This window comes from Coenobita brevimanus, chromosome 74 (genome assembly GCF_032717465.1).
Source record: "Coenobita brevimanus isolate Jiangsu-jjx chromosome 74, ASM3271746v2, whole genome shotgun sequence".
In the NCBI taxonomy this organism is placed as follows: domain Eukaryota; kingdom Metazoa; phylum Arthropoda; class Malacostraca; order Decapoda; family Coenobitidae; genus Coenobita; species Coenobita brevimanus.
This window is the reverse complement of record NC_137027.1, coordinates 14,973,920-14,991,288: the sequence shown is the minus strand read 5'-3', so window position 1 is coordinate 14,991,288 and position 17,369 is coordinate 14,973,920. Positions and strand designations below refer to the sequence as shown.

The 17,369-nt window shown below is 43.7% G+C and overlaps 1 protein-coding gene across 1 annotated transcript in view; it reads right to left on the bottom strand.

The window, feature by feature from the left end:
- The window catches only part of LOC145407841 (uncharacterized), a 205,923-nt gene that overhangs the window by 11,785 nt on the left and 176,769 nt on the right, over positions 1–17,369 (bottom strand). The window contains exons 3-4 of the mRNA XM_080278699.1: positions 3,354–3,490; positions 385–606 (exon numbers count right to left, since the gene is read on the bottom strand). Of these exons, the coding sequence (XP_080134825.1) occupies positions 385–606; positions 3,354–3,490 (359 nt within the window). The remainder of the gene's footprint in view (positions 1–384; positions 607–3,353; positions 3,491–17,369) is intronic.

The window sequence follows — 17,369 nt, the reverse complement described above, 5'->3', positions numbered from 1 at the left end:
AAAATGCTCCTGAAGCACATACAGTAATCCAGTGTTGTGCTGCACTTAATTCATTGCACTGTGAGTTATAGTTGTTTAACACTGCACACTGTTCTAAACTGCACCACGCCAGTTTCAACCGCCAGTTTCAACAGCCAATTTGCACTCCACAGTTAATCCTTTGCAAATTCTAATTTCTTAACACCGCACAACACTGTAAATTCCTGTGTGGTCTAGTGGCGAGGCATTGCAGTTTATTCACTGTTTATTCACAAAAAAACGAGCACGTGTGGCTTCCACTGCGATAAGCAATTACTCGCCATCGAAGTTAGGCGGTAACTGTTGGACAAGCTTATGGCACAGATATGACCTAAGAAAAAGATGTGACTTTTCATCATCCCTCACCTTGAGCCTGCCCACAGTGGCACTGGCATTGTGTACTGCTGAGGTTAGGGTGTCGTGGTCTGTCCTCACCACATTCAGGGACGACTTGACGTCCTGCAGTGATGAGCCCAGTGTCACCACTGAACTCTGCAAGTCTGAGACTTCTTTTGGTAGAGATGACAGCTGCGGTGATGAGCTCAGGGAGTCCTTCAGCCCCTTCACATCTGTCTCTATTAGCTCCACCTGTAAAACAAATAAGCTGTATAAGAATACATAGGATTATACTTCATCTATATCCTGTTCATCTCTCTCTCTCTCTCTCTCTCTCTCTCTCTCCTCCATTCATTTAACTCTCTTTTACTCCTCTTCCTCTTCCATGCACTTGTCTAACCTTATCCCCCCATTCCTATTTCTCTCCATCTTCACTCATTTCCTCCTCTTCCCATTCTTATCTTCTCTTCCCCTTTCTCCTACAGTTCCCATTTCCTCTCCCTACCTCCTCCTTCACCTAGGCCTCCTCTTCAAGGCCCTCTACTCCTAATGAGACCCTCAAGAAACAACTTCTGGCCTGGTTGAGACCTTGAGTGTGTTGTAAGGATTAGTTGCTCAGACCTCAAAAGCTGTTGAAGGAGCTGAAGGGAAGTGAATAACAGTGTGAAATTATGAGGGAGGGAGCAGAGAAGTGGATGGGGGTGTGGGCTTATGAAAGTAGGAGAAGAGAAGTGGATGAGGATGTGGGGATATGACAGAATAAGCAAAGAAGTGGATGAGAGTGTGGACTTACAAAGAGAGGGAGGTGAGAAGTGGATGAGAGTGTGGAGTTAAGAGAGAATGGATGGCCAAAAGGTGAAAATGAGGATGACAATGCGGTGATGGCACTGACGTGGATAGTAATGCTATCAGTGTTTGTACATATTCCCTTAGCTACCATAGTCAGCTTGTTTTCACTTGACAAAATTCCTTAACTGCTTTTACCTTAGTTGTGAGCCAAGTGTGATCAGACTGGAAGGTTAATTTGACTGGTACTGGCATTTGTATATAACCTCTTAATTATCATGGTCAGTTTGTTTTCACCTGGCAGAGATCCCTAATTCTTTGCAGCTTAGGATCATTGAATTTCATGCAACCACAACTTAGAATTTTAGATGTGGGAGTGGCTCAGTTCTATCAGGTGAAAACATAGCATAAACAGTTCCTCTAAGGTGAATAAAACTGTTTGTTGGTAGCATAAACAAACTGAATAATGCGTGTCTTTAATAGTTGTAAATTATGGTAAGAACAGGAAATGAGAAAGGAAGGAAGGAAGGAAGGAAGCAAGGACATAAGGTGACAGGGATGGGTAACATAAAATGAAGGAAGGAGGAGGGATATGAAGATGGGGGGAGAAACATAAGGAGGAATGAAGGAGATAAGAAAATGGGAGGGAAAAATGTATGAAGGAAGGAAGGAAGGCAGAAGGGAAGGAAGGAAGGAAGGAATGGCTGAATGAACGAATGAAGGAAGGAACGAAGGAAGGAAGGAACAAAGGAAAAAAACGAAAAAAGGAGATAATAATACAAAATGAAGAAACATGAGGAGGAAGAATGGAAGAAGATAAGAAATGGGTGAAGAAACATGAGAAGGAAGGAGAGAAAATAAAAGTATGAGAACTGAGGAGAAAATGGGAAATCTGGTAATTTACAATGCGACACACAAATTCCACAAGTACACAGCAGTTTACCTCCACCAGCACGACAACAATTACTACTGTTATTACCACAACCACTACCATCATTAAAACCACCACTACCACTATTACCACAACCTCCACTACCACCATCACCTCTACAATCACCATCACTTCAGCAACCACCACCATCACTGCCACCACTACCAACACAATCGCTACCAACAGTTACCCTCCTCAATACAATCACCACCACCACCACCACTACAAATACAATCCAACCATCACCATCGCCCCCATCCCCACCAATACAATCACCACTACCATGCCATAACCACCACCACTACAAACATCACTATAGCTGTCACCCCCACCCCACCACCAGAACCACTACTCCTCCCCCCCAAAAAAAAATAAAAATTGCGACTACAACTCCCACTTACGGTTAAGATGATGATGGGAGGTGTGTGTGTGTGTGTGTGTGTGTGTGTGTGTGTGTGTGTGTGTGTGTGTGTGTGTGTGTGTGTAATTCACCAGGTCGGTCTGGTGAATCACGCAATGGTCATAATCGTCCTTGTTTACGCTCCTGGAAGAGAGCTGAGAGCTCATATAGTCTGATCTAAGGACAAGGCCGTGACCTAAACATGCACACACCCATCCCCTTGCTCAAGGGGGACAGTAACTACCTGCTTTGTCAGTGAAACTTTTCGCAACCTGAGCAAGATGCGAACACCCGACTTATCAGCCAGCAGGCAAAAGCGTTACCACTGAGTCAGCAAACTGTGTGTGTGTGTGTGTGTGTGTGTGTGTGTGTGTGTGTGTGTGTGTGTGTGTGTGTGTGTGTGTGTGTGTGTGTGTGTGAGAGAGAGAGAGAGAGAGAGAGAGAGAGAGAGAGAGAGAGAGAGAGAGAGAGAGAGAGAGAGCTGACTGGCTTTCTTGTTGGTCTCTTTTATAATTCCTTCACTTTAATTTGGTCCTAATTTTCGTCCTTCTGCAGCTTATACCAAGTAACTCAAAGGCGGAAAAAGACAATGCCATGGCGCTGTATCCTATCTATAGCACTTATTTGTGACTAATACTTTATGCTAATGTTAATTTTTCTATGCAAACTTAGCATTCAAGATGAGGAGATGACAATTTTAAGCCGAAGGCAGAGACCTGTGCTACAGCAGGATACAATGACTTAACAGATACTGTGACTTGCGGATGGTGTGACTTACGGATACAATGACAGATACAGTGACATGCATACAATAACTATGATACGGTGATTTCGGCATAGAGTGACTTGCGAATACGGTGACTTGGGGATACGGTGACTCACTTTCTTGGTGGTGGCTGCTAGTGATGCCGAAAGCTGAGAGACCTGTGCCCACAACGCACTCTGGTTCCGCTCCAACTCCTGCAGCCGAACGTGTGACTCATGGAACTTGGCCGGCAACTCTGAACTGCTCGCCTCAACTGTAAGGAAGAAGGTTCAGTATTAAGAAGGAGTTCAGAATTAATCCCCTGAATGCATCTGATGTACTGTACATTTTGCTTGATTCATGCTGCTACCCGACAATTTTCTTGAATTCAGGACTGGTCTCCAACACTAAATGGGTTTATTTGGGCTATTGCTGACCAGTCCAGTTCGGAAAATCTATTCTTGCCTGAAAAACACCGTCAGGAGGTGGCATGAGAAAAATGAAAAGACATCCCAGGGTGCATTACGTTAAAGAATCAGCTTAGAGATATAAAATACTACAAAGGCTGTACCCAGAAAAATGGCTACTTCCTGTATACTGTACTGTGTAATCTGGAGGGGGGGGGGGTGTTGCCAAAAATTTCACTTGAACCACTACTCTAAGTCACATTTTGGGCATATCCATCATTCCTCTCTGACTCACTCATCAAGTAAAGAATCATCTATGGGCAGAATAGCATACTGAGCCTCTTATGGCTAATCCACTGCGACAAATGGATTGACATGATATATACAGTATATGACAGAACTAAAAAAAAAAAAAATGAAAAGAAAAAGGGAAAGAAAAAAGAGAGAAATAGAAAAGAGAGAGAAAATACAGAATTCCAAGCTCCTCCCTGTGTATACCTCCCACTTAGTTTTTTTTTTTTTTTTTTTTTTTTTAAGCAAGGAAGAAACAACCAAAGGGCAGGAGACCGCAAATTTGTTCCCTCCAAGAAAAAAAAAAAAAAAAAAAAGACAGCAAAGAGCCAAATTCAAGAGCCATTCATCTCGAGATGCCTGGACACACTGAGCTTGAAAGATTGAGGATCATAGGCAGTAGGAAATACCGACAGAGGGAGACAGTTCCAGAGTTGACTGGGAGTAACGGAAACTCCTGCATTCCAGAGTTGGACAGAAAAGGGATAAAAGTTTGTTGCTTGACGGGTGCTACGCGCCCGTCGTAGTTGTGGAGGGGTGCAGGCAGACAGTTCAGGGCAGCAGTGACCACTGAAGTAACGACTGAAAAGAAATAAAGATGCAACAGTGCGGCGAAGAGAAAGAGGTTGAAGGGGGCCGGTAAGGAGGAGGAGAGTTAATGAGTCGGAAAGCATTTAACTCTACCTTGTTGAGGAGGGCTGTATGTGGGGGCTCCCCACACGTGAGAGTTGTGCTCTACACAGGGGTGAATAAAACCCATGTATAAAGTCCACAACTGTGCAGGGGTTAAGAAGGCACGGAGTCGGCTTAGCACACCTAATCTCTTGGATGCAGATTTTACAAGAGATATTATGTTCTTTTCACCATAAATCCTGAGGAAATGGAACTCCAAGTATGTTTAAAGATGATGAAGGATTGAGCTGGATATTGTTTTAAAAAATACTGTAGAGGGTACTCCTGTGGAAGATTTTGCCGGGTTCATAGATGTAAGAACTGAGTTTTTGAAGCACTAAAAACAAAATAGGTTACTCCAAACAAGGTTCTCATAGCTCAAGAATATTAACCAGAAGAGGAAAAACAACTGAAAAAGGCGAAGTATTAGGCGAACTCACTGTCCTCAACTATACTGACCTGAAAGACACAGAACTATGAACAGCCACAAAAGTAATGCAGAGAGATACGCTGCGCTGCAATGCATCAATCTAAGAGAGGCATAAATTAGTAACTGCCTAAAGAAGAAGTGTAATCTTTCACCACATGCAAGCAAAAATAATTCGATACGAAAAAATGAGTAATCAATCTAAGAGAGGCATAAATTAGTAACTGCCTAAAGAAGACGTGTAATCTTTCACCACATGCAAGCAAAAATAATTCGATACGAAAAAATGAGTTTCTGTTAACAGTCTGTTGAAAAGAGGCTGATATGTACACATTTTAAAAATACAACGGCGAGATTTAACATTACGAGAAATACTCTGTGATGGTTTGGCCACCTGGAGAAGGTGGAAAATGAGACTGACCATGGAAGTATATGTGAGTGAGATGGAAGGAGGAAGGGGTAATGATGAGATAGAAGGATGGGGTGGTGAGAGGTATATGCGCAGCCTGATGGCCGAGGACAGGGTGACATGAAGGCAAATCGTTGTGACTACTCTTTGCGGGATTAAGTCATCTGGAGATAGACTGGGGATATTACTGGGTACTGTAGGAGATTTCCCAGCACCTCTTCCTAGCCAGTTTACTTCCGATATTACATCTTCTCTTATCCTCTTGTATGTTTTTCGAAAAACTTTGCTGACAGTTAGCTGGACAGATATCTGTAGCCAGATGATCAACTGAATGTAAACTGAGTGGACAGCAGGCTGAAAATTCCCCTCTCCTGCAGCCCATTCTCCTCCTTTCGTGGTACAGGTAGAGAGTTGAGGGATGTTTATTTTGCCTGGCAGCTTCACTGCTTGGCTATATCAGTGCCACCCTGAGAAGGCGTCGCCCTCCTATATCAACGATGTCTCTATCTATCTTTCTATCTACTGCCAGACGCCTTAATCCCGTAAGGGCTGCCACAAACAAATCGCCTCTCTGTCGCCCTGTCCCCCACCAATTCTCTGCCCTGCTCGCAACTCACACCCCCCTCTCTCATATATCTCTCCACTTCATCCCTCGATCTCATCCTTGGCCTCCCCATCCCTCTATACCCCCTCCATCTCACTCACATACGCTCTCCTCGTCAGTCTCTCACTCTCTATCCTCTTCACATGGCCAAACCACCTCAATGTGTTTCTCTTAATGCTTCCCATCACATCCACATCCACAACACAACGCTCCTTCACTCCCTCGTTTGTCAGTCTCTCTCTCTCTCTCTCTCTCTCTCTCTCTCTCTCTCTCTCCATGTGACTCCACATGTTCCTCTCAAATAACTCATTTCCACTGCTCTCACTCTTGACTTTTGTCCTTCCAACAAGGTCAAAGCTTCACTTCCATACGTTTGAGATGGTATCACAAGACTGTCATGCAGTAACTTTTTCACCTCCATGCTCACTTCCCTGTTTCTTTTCATTGCTTTCGAGGAACCAGCAACCTTTCTTCCTTGTTGTACCCTTTCAAGCACTTCACCCTCCAAACTTCCATCCTTACTCATCACACTACCCAAGTACTTAAACGCCTCACATTTTCCATTTCCTCACCATTCAACCTCAATGTACCTTCACTGACTTCATTCTCTCGAAGACCATAACTTTGCTCTTCCCTACATTCACCTTTAGATTCCATTTCTTACTCTCTCAAACTCATCCACCAAGCCTTGCAGCTCCCCTTCGTCTTCACTTAAAACACAGTATCATCTGCAAACAACAGTACAGGGAGTTTCCAAACACTGCACTCTCTCATTAGGCCACTCCAACATCCGCCGCCCTGCTTTGTATCTCTTTTATAACCCCATCCATATACAGACTGAACAACCATGGAGACATGACACATCCCTGTTTCAATCCCACCTCCAAACTGAAAAATTCAGTCGGTTCACTATCCACAAGCACTGCAGCCTTGGCACCCTCATACATACTCTTCACGGCATTCAGCAACTTCCCATCTACTCCATATATTCTTAATACTTTCCACAATCCTTGTCTATCCACCCTGTCATATGCTTTCTCCAATTCCATGAAGGCCGCATACTTCTTTCCCTTCTCTAGAAACTTTTCCACTAAAAATCTAAGAATGAATATCTGATCTATACTACCTCTTCCCTTCCTAAAACCTCCCTGTTCTTCTCCAATTAATTCCTCTGCTATTTCTCTAACTCTGCCAATAAGTATCATTCTCTAACTCTGCCAATAAGTATCCTACCATATACTTTTCCTATTACACTAAGAAAACAAATGCCCCTACGATCAACGCTGTCGATAGTGGAAATATAAAAAAAAAGAATAAGTTACGTGCATACCATTTCGCTACGAGATATGTGCTTATAAGTTTTGTGAGTATGACGTCTCCATGTACAAATCCCTCCCCTTTAACCTCACTTATCCACACCGTGTACAACCTTCCAGAATCTGCTGACATTAAAGATGATTTTCGACCTTCTGCACCCTACTTCTCGTAGCTCAGTGGCCGTATAAGACAATACTACGGTTCCACGCCATTACTATAACACCTGCTTGTGACTAGCATCTTATTCTGGTGTTAGTATCTCGACAACTCGGTATTCAAGATGGCGATATGGCAATCTAGGTCAAGTTAAAGTGGGCATTAAAACATACATAAAATCCATAAGAGTAACAATAAGGAGAAAAGATGGACTTTACTTATCCATACGACAGTGACTTTATTTGATATCCTACATGCAAGAATATAAACATACATATAATAAAACCCAATATATTAACACACTATCAAGGGATAATTTTTACATAAATAAGTGAACGCAAATCGAAAGGAACTGGTAAGGATTATGAGAATTACGAAGGTTCAGTAAGACAAGAAATACAGAAATTCACAAATAACAGGGCGGGTCATATATAGTACTCCTTCATTCCGTTGGGCGATTTCTCATGTGTTGCTGAGGCAGTTCAGTCGGCGTTGTCAGTGTCTATTCAGCATCATTAATTCATTTCCTAATCCCACTGCCATTACCACGACCACACCAGCGGACTGAGCCGTCACCTTTTATATGAAGGAAGAAAGCCAACAATTAATGGGCAGAGTAAAGAGTACTCAGCGCTGACAGGGTACGGCAACAAAATGGCGATAAACAGAATAAAAAAAAATACTACAGTAAACGTGAATGACTTTACAGGAGGGCTAAAGCGTGGAAAGCCAACGAGAAGAATGGCTGGATAAGGTAAATAAAAGTGTGAGTTTGCAAGGAGGAGGAGGAGGAGGAAAGCAAACAGCAACAGACTTTATGGTCCTTTCGAGGCTGCTTGTTACTGGGTAGACTATGACTATAAGATCTAACTCTGCATGCTGAAGGATAAGGATAGTAATGCAAGAAGGCTCCCCCCACCTCCAAACCCTCTAGGAAAAAGTGAGAAAAACCACCATGCAGCATGGAAATACTGACATGAAAATTTCACAGGAAAGACTGGAAAGGGAAAGCTACATTCTATAATACTTTATCTTACCCGTAATGTTTACATATATATGTATATATATGTATATATATATATATATATATATATATATATATATATATATATATATTCAAAGAAAGAATTAAAGTACATTAACTTGTTGAATACGATGACGTATTTTACCATGTATTTTTGCTGTTCATAAGCTATTTCATTTAACTCTGGAGAGACTATTCAAACTGGAAGTGTTAGATACAGCCTTCATTAACCCTACCGCTATCAGAGGCTACAAGCTGAATGAAAATGAGTCACGAGGCCACTCTTAAATTCATTTACACAGTCTTCTAACAGCAATAAGAAAGAGATACAGTTCAACTGAGAGGGTTAATATCCAAGTTATTTGATACATATCACAGAATATTAATATGCCATAAACGAACATCAACAGACAAATAAGTACTCAGAAGAATACAGCACAGAGAATATCATGTACTAAAGAAATAGATGTAATGAATAAGGTATACTATGGAAATATAAGAGAAGGAGTATAATGTGTGGGAGAGTAAAGAAAGCATTGTTGTTTCTGCGTCCCCAGTTTCATTTGGGCGTGAGTTCGGTGGACTGGAGGCTGAAACTGCCCTTCTCTTACAGTCCACCATCCTACTTTCGGGGAACGGGGAGGGGTTGAAGGACATTTTTTACAATTAGACAGCAGAATCGCCCTGTTCGATCAGTGCCACCACATGAAGGCATCCCTCCCCAGCAGCAAGCTAAGCATTACCAAGATCATTCAGTCCCGCCTTAACGTCAATACTGGAAGAGGGGGAAGAGTGGGATGTGACGAGGTAAACTTTGGAAGGATATATAAAGAGTGGAAACATTACTGGTAAGGGAAGGGTACGAGATGGAAAGGAGTGAGGAAGGGAAGTATGAAGAAATGAAAGCAGTCGAAGGCAGAAGGAAGGAAGGAGGACAAAAGAAGAGATGCAGAAGGAATTAAGGCATGATATGGAATGAATGAATGAGTGAATGAAAGTATGAATGAACGAAGACGGGCGAAAGCAAAGTAAGGAAGGCAGGAGAACGGTGAAGAAGGAACGATGGGAGGAGTACGAAGGAGAGCAAACACCAAAAGTCCTGTTGGCCTTTTCGTGGCTGTTTGGTATAGGGAAGGTTATAACTAACAAACTATTCTACCAGCTGAAGACAAGGGCAGAAATGAAGAAATGGACTGATGAACGAATGGATGGATGGATATATGGATGGATATATGGATGGATGGATGAAGAATGGAAGGAATGATGGAGAGAAGGCAAATAAAGGCGGGTGAGGGAAGGACGAAAGGAAGGGAGGAGAAAGAAGGAAGGAAGGGAGAAAGAAGGAAGAAAAGATGGAAGGAAGAAGAATGAAGGAAGGAAGGGCTGAGGAGGAGGAACGAAAGGAGGGAGTAGCAATTGTGAGGGAGTATCTGTGTCTGTGGTTCCATCCTCCTTAACACTTGTCTCGCAGGGGAGGCAGGACAGCAGGGGAGGGGGGGCAGGCTGGAAGAAAGGGAGGGAAGCAGGGAGCAGTCAGGCAGTCAGGCAAGTAAGGAGGCCGGGAGGCAGGCAGGGAGTAGGCAGGGGGACAGTCCAGCAGGCACGCAAGGAGGGAGGGAGGAAGGAAGGCAGGCAGGCAGGCAGGAAGAGAGAGAGGTATGCAACAGGAAGGAAGAGAGGCATGCAGCAGGTAGGCAGGTAGAGAGAGAGGCACGCAGGCAGACAGAGGAGAAGGAAAAAAAGGGGGAACGGGTATGCAAGTCAAATTTAAAGGGTGTAAGATAAGAAAGATGACAGTGAACGAGGCTGGCAGGCAGGAAAACAGGCAGGCAAGCAGGCAGGCAGGCATGGGGCGCTGAAGCAGGGGAATGTTGGGTTGGTGGCTAGTAGGCAAACAGGGGGAAGTATGGGAAGCGAGCAGGCAGGCAGGGGAATATGAAAAGGGAAGCGTGAAGGAAGCAGATTGACAGGGTATGGAGATACAGGGTGGAAAGAAAGAATGTAGGAAGACAGGAAGGAAACATGCCGGCATGAGGGATGGAAACGAAGAAAGAAACACGGATGAAGAAAGTAGCAAAGGGAGAAGGAACAGGGTGGTAGGAAGGAGTGAGAGAGAAAGGAAGAAGTGAAGGAAGCAAACATGGAGACAGGGAGGAAATGGGAGGGGAGTACGAAGGGGAAGGCAGGAATGTAGACAGGCAGGCATGATTTGGTAGAAAGGAGAATCGTTGGATGGGAGGCAAGGATGGAAGGAAGCAATAATGAATGGAAGGAAGAGGGAGGGGGGAAGGGAAGAAAGGGGAGAGGGAGGGAGACGGGAGAGTGAGGGAGGAGAGTCGGTATGCTAATGGGAACGGAGCGAGAAATAAAAATAAAAGGGGAGGAGCGAGGAAGGGGCCAACAGGAACTGAGGAGGTAGAGGGGCAGGCATGAAGGGGGTTGAGCGAACAATAAAATGGGAGGGGAAGGAGGAAGGAAAAAGAGGAGGAGGAAGTATGGAAGTGAGGGGTTGGGAGGGAGACGGGGGAGAAGATGAGGGAGGAAACGGGGGAGAAGAGGAGGGAAAAAACGGGGGGAGAAGATGAGGAAGGCAACGGGGGGAGTGCGGGTGGAGGGAGGAGATGGGATGGGAAGGGGGTGAAAAAAGAGTGAAAGAAGGAGGTGCAAAAGTGTGAGGTGGGAAGCAAGGATAAGAAGGGAAAGGAGGAACAGTAGGGGGGGAAAGGGGCAGAGGGAACGATAGGGAGAAGAGTAGGAGGGGTAGCGATGAGGGGGAGGGTAAGGAGAAGAGGAGGGGAGGTGGGGTTTGAGGAGGGAAGAGAGGCGTGTGTAGGAAGGTGGAGAGATGGAGGAGCAGGGTGATGAAAGGAGAGATCATGAGGAGGAAAGGATGTGGTTCTGGAAAAGGGGAAGAAGGATGGAAATTGAAAAGGGAGGGAGGGAAAGAGAAAGAGAAGGGAGATGAGGCCCAGACTGTGAAACACCGAGAGAGGGAGAGAAGGGAGGGAGGGAATGACGGAACGTAGATCAGGGAAGACCTTCGGAAGGATGGGAGGGAAAGAGGAACGGAAATGGGAAGCGAAGGGGGTGGGGAAAGGTAAAGGTAAAGGGGAGGGGAGGGGAGGGGAGGGGAGGGGAGGGAAGGGGAGGAGAAGGAACAGGAGAAGGGGAGGAGAAGGAACAGGAGAAGGGGAGGGAAGAAAGAGAAAGGGAGGGAATACAGTAGAGGTGGGGCCCAAAGAGTGAAAGGCAGCAAGAAAAGGTGAGAAGGGGAGGGAGGGAGGGAATGGAGGTAAGCAGATCAGGGAAGATCTCAGGGGGAAGAGGAAAAGAAAGGGAGAGGATGGAAGAAGAGGAGGGGAGAAAGAAGAGCAAGACAATGAATGAATGAAAGGAAGAAAAGAAAACCGAAAGAACGAACAATGGAACACTCTTATGAAGCCATTAAATGAAAAATAAAGGTAAAAAACTGAGAATGATTAGGCTAAGCACCCGTCTAGCAACAAACTCTCATTCCATTTCTGTCCAACTCTCTAATGCAAGAGTTAACCGTTACTCCCAGTCCATCATTTATGCAACAGGTTAACTTTGGAACTGTCTCCCTCTGTCTGTATTTCCAACTTCCTATGATCTCCAGTTTTTCAAACGCCGTGTGTCCAGGCATCTCGAAATGAACGGATCTTGAATTTGGCTCTCTTTTGTACTGGTTTTGTTTTTTCTTGGATGGAACGGTTTGCGGACTCCTGGCCTTTGGTTCCTTCTTCCTTGCATAGAAAAAAAATCTCGAACCTGGACAAACGCATTTCTGTCTATCTATATATAACTATATATTACATATATTACATAAATATAATATATAAAATATCTATTTCTATGTATAATGTGGATATAATGGTTGCCGATAACGTGGTCTTGTGAATAGTGGAGGTGGTCGCTCTTTAAAAGTGGTGTGTGTGTGTGTGTGTGTGTGTGTGTGTGTGTGTGTGTGTGTGTGTGTGTGTGTGTGTGTGTGTGTGTGTGTGTGTGTGTGTGTGTGTGTGTGTGTGTGTGTGTGTGTGTGTGTGTGTGTGTGTGTGTGTGTGTGTGTGCGCGTGCGTGCGTGCGTGCGTGCGTGTGAGAGAGAGAGAGAGAGAGAGAGAGAGAGAGAGAGAGAGAGAGAGAGAGAGAGAGAGAGAGAGAGAGAGAGAGAGAGAGAGAGAGTTAATTTTATCCTTTCAAATACCAGGCTCTTTCATACAATATACCTCATTGTAGTACGGCACCTACGTAAACAGTGGGACTTAATATTCTCCTGATTGTTATTTATAATTATCTTCAGCACTGACACGATTTGCATGATACATATAAGAGAATATTATGGCACTGTAAGAGGAAACATATTTGTTAATTTTTTCAGTACGATGATATTTAAGTACGCATTAAATTTCAGCCCATACATTTGCTTTCTCTCTCTCTCTCTCTCTCTCTCTCTCTCTCTCTCTCTCTCTCTCTCTCTCTCTCTCTCTCTCACACACACACACACACACACACACACACACACACACACACACACACAGTGAGAGAGAGAGAGAGAGAGAGAGAGAGAGAGTAGTGGGGAAGAGGGAAAGGAAACGACGGAGGAGGTAGTGAGGTGAAACATGAGAAGGGTGAGAGAAAAACAAAGAAATGCGAGACTGATGGAGAGGTGGAGAGGAAAGGGGTGACATGATGGAGTGGGGTGGAAAATTAATTAAGAAGGAGAGGGAAGCAAGTAAATGAGAAAGCAAAAAAGGGTAGAAGTATAAGTCCAGGTAAACCAAATGAAAGCAAAAATATACAAATTCAGACAGATACAAACCTTAAACGTATGCTATAAAATACTCGATAAAACAGTATATTAATAAGGATTAGAAAAAAGGCCACTGTCTGTAAAAACGATAACATAGAAGACCAGCGACCGATAGCAACGAAAATAAAAATAATCCAATTTCAGCAAGGGGACTAGACATTCCCTTAAATTACATCTGACTTTCATTCATTACTTTCATGTCTGGGCCACACTGCACTCGAATAGGATTTTACATGTCTATGAGAACACTAATACGTACGATCAGGATCCCAACAACGAAATAAATATACATAAATTGAAAAACAATTCATCCAAGTTCACTAGAGAAGCCTCCCTTTAAAATATCTAGCTAACATTTTACCTCTCGTCATTTCAACCTCGGAACCGCACTGCACTCATCCAGGATTTAAAATGTCACACACACACACACACTCACACACACACACACACACACACACACACACACACTGCCGCCGCCAAGGCTGTGAAAGCTCTATACATTACATCTCCCCTTATTAAGTTTTATCTTGCCCTGATTCCAAGAGGGTTCCTTTAAGAATTAGGATAATTACTCCCACGGTAAATGGCGACACTCACCATCCACTTATTTGATGTTGTGCAACCTTATGGCGACTACACTCAACAAGCTAAATCGTTCCCTGTAATCAATTTACTGCGTTGGGTAATAAAAATATAACCAAAAGATGTCTGGAGCTACGAGTATCCTCGGTTAAGGCGCTTCAATCGCACTGGGAACGTTATGGTTTACATCCGAGGAATGGCTGGGGTTTACTGTTCACATGATGCCACTCAAGGACTTGTAAGGTTGGTCACCCCATCTTAAATACCAGGAATGAGTAGGCTTGTCCCGGGTTCCTACGCTCCTGATGATGCAAAAAACGGATTGAATGATTGCTGGATGTATTTCACTCCAATATCAGTTTACAAATCAACTAGCTGTGATAAAATTAGGTTAGTTTCACTTAATATTTTTCTTAACACTGCCCCCCCCCTTTTTTTTTTAATAACAGAACACAGGAAGAAAAACAAATGAATAAAAAAATAATAATCCATACACCAGATTACTGGCGTCCTCCATTCATAAAATAACTGTAATAGTTGGACTTGAACAGCTGTAGGTTGAAGTTTGGGGGGAAACAACTCCGGGGAAGCGAGTTCCAGAAAGATCCAGTTCAGGGAATAAAAGAATTCTGATAGGCAGAAGTTCTGCAATATGGCTGTGTGACATTCCAGTCATGAGCGCTACCAGATGCCCGCGTAGCACGAGGGAAGGCATTGAGTGGTGGTACAATGGACGCGACTTCGTCTGTGCATTTGCCATAAAAATATCTGTAAAATAATGCAAGGAAGGCAACATTCCTTCTTACTTGTAGGGGAGGTAGTTTATTTATAATAGCTGGGTTAAAAAATTCCAACAACTTTGTTCTGAATTTTGTGTAGGTGTTTTAATGTAACCTCTCCACATCCAATCCACAAGGGTGAGCAATATTCAAGTTGAGAGCGCACATGACTCTTATAAACTGTAGCTAACTGCTCGTCAGTGAAGAAGCTGCGGACTCTACAATAATCCAAGTTTCTTTGAGGCGGTTTTAGCAGGTGATCTGACATGAGAGGTCCAGCTGAGGACATTGTTAAGTGAGACGCCGAGAATTTCAATGTTTTTGGAGATGAGAATATTAGTAGCATTGAAAGTAATACACGAATCTGGCAATATCTGTCCATTAGTACGCTTCAGTGCCACTTTTTCTTATTTTTCCCATCCCCTCCCTCTTCCTCCCTGCTCTCCTCTCCTCCTCTTGATTAATAGCTCCTTTTATGCTCGCGGGAAGGCCGGGTCGTTCTAATGGCATTACCTTGTGCCTGAGAGCTTAAACGTCCGCAATTATGAGTTTACGGTGAGATGAGACGGCAGTAATCTCGGACTCCTGCTTGGCGCACCCAGAGTGCTGCCATATGAGGGGGTTTCTTATTGTCGGATGGTGCCTAGGAACAGTGATGATGGTATACTCTTTCATTTGGCGCTAAAACTACGACCTCTCCATTTTCAATGCTGAATTGTAGCAACAGATTAGCATTAGCTTACGATGCAATACTTTTCATATTACCCTGGTCTAAGACTGCAACTCTTCGTCTTGAATGCTGAGTTAGAACAACAGCAACTAGAGGGGCATTCAGTAGACAGCATCTCCCTGACAAGGGCAACGCAATTTCCAAAGCACTCTTCAGAATGGGTTAAGTTTTCCAATCACTGATTACAGTTTCACACACGAAAAAAATGTTTTCCGGATCGGTCCCAACAATTAATCGATTGTTCCCTGGGACATGGGCTATCTATCCACTAAATTTGGTCCAAATCTCTCTTTTAGTTTTGAGTAATACTGCTAACAAACAAACAAAGAAACAGGGATGAATTTTGAGCAATACTGGTAACAAACAAACAAACAAACAGGGATGAAAACACATTCTCCTTAACGGAGAGAATAAAAATTTGGTGCTATATTCTTTTCACTTTAACTTGGCCTCTTGAATGCTGAGTTGTAAAAACAGAGTACCACTAGAATATGAAGCCAGTCACGATCCAGTGCAATGAAAATTATGCAGAGCCATGGTATGGTCTTTTTCTGTTATTGAGCTACGGGAAATAACAACAACAGGACGAAAATTTGAGTTAAGTTACCGTGATAAAACTAGAGTTACAGAGGCCGCAGTGGCAATGGTGGCAGTCGTAGAGGGAGTTGTAGCAACTAATTAACACTAGTAAATGTACTAGTCACAAAAAAGTGATATGAAAGTTAAGCAGAGCTGCAACACCGCCTTTTCCTGCTACTGAGCTATGTGAAATAAGCTACAGGAGGACAAAAAGCTGGGCCAAGTTAAGATCAAAGAACTATAGGTTAAATGGGCCGCTGTGGTAATGGCAGCAGTCATAGAGGTTGGAATGTCAATGGTTGCTGTTCCGAAACAAGATATAGTACAGTGTTCACAAATGAAATCGTTGTGCTGGATGAGTAGCAATTGTAGGGGGTGATGAGAGGTGCTGATGGTTATGGGGGCCGTGTTTTTTGTTTTTGTTTTTTTTATGTGAGGAAGAAGGAACCAAAGGCAACGAGCCCGCAAAACTGTTCCTTCCAAGAGAAAAACAAAATACAAGAGAGAGCCAAATTCAAGATCCGATCATTTCGAGATGCCTGGACACACTGCGTTTGAAAGACTGGAGATCATTAGGAAGCAGGAAATACAGACAGAGGGAGACAGTTCCAGAGTTGACCTGTTGCATAAATGAAGGACTGGGAGTAACGGTTAACTCTTGCATTACAGAGTTGGACAGAAAAAGGGGGAGAGTTTGCCGCAAGACGGGTGCTACGTGCCCGTCGTAGAGGTGGAGGAATGCATGCAGACAGCTCAGAGGAACAGTGACCATTGAAGTAGCGATCGAAAAAGAGATAAAGATGCAACAGTGCAGCGAAGAGACAGAGGTTGAAGGGAGTAAGTAAGAGGGGGAGAGTTAATGAGACGAAAAGCCTTTGACTCCACCCTACTGAGAAGAGCTGTATGTGGGGAGCCTCCCCACACCTGACAGTTGTACTCCACACAGGGGTGGATAAAACCCCTGTATAGAGTCAACAATTGTGCAGGGGCAAAGAAGGAAGGGAGTCGGCTCAGCACACCCAATCGCTTGGAAGCAGATTTTACAAGAGATGTAATATGATCTTTCCAAGACAAGTCCCGAGCAAATGAAACCCCAAGCATGTTCAACGATGATCCAGGATTAAGTTGAGTATTATTAAACATAAGTGGATATACCTGTGGAAGATTTTGTCGGATTGATAGGTGCAAAAACTGAGTCTTTGATGCATTAAAAACAACAAGATTATTTTAACCCCAGTCAGAGATACGAGCCAAGTCAGACATTAGGTGTGCCATAGCCTCATCCTTTGCCTGTTGAAGTAACTGCTGAGATGGACGTTGTGGGAATCGAATGGAAAGGTGAAGGGCG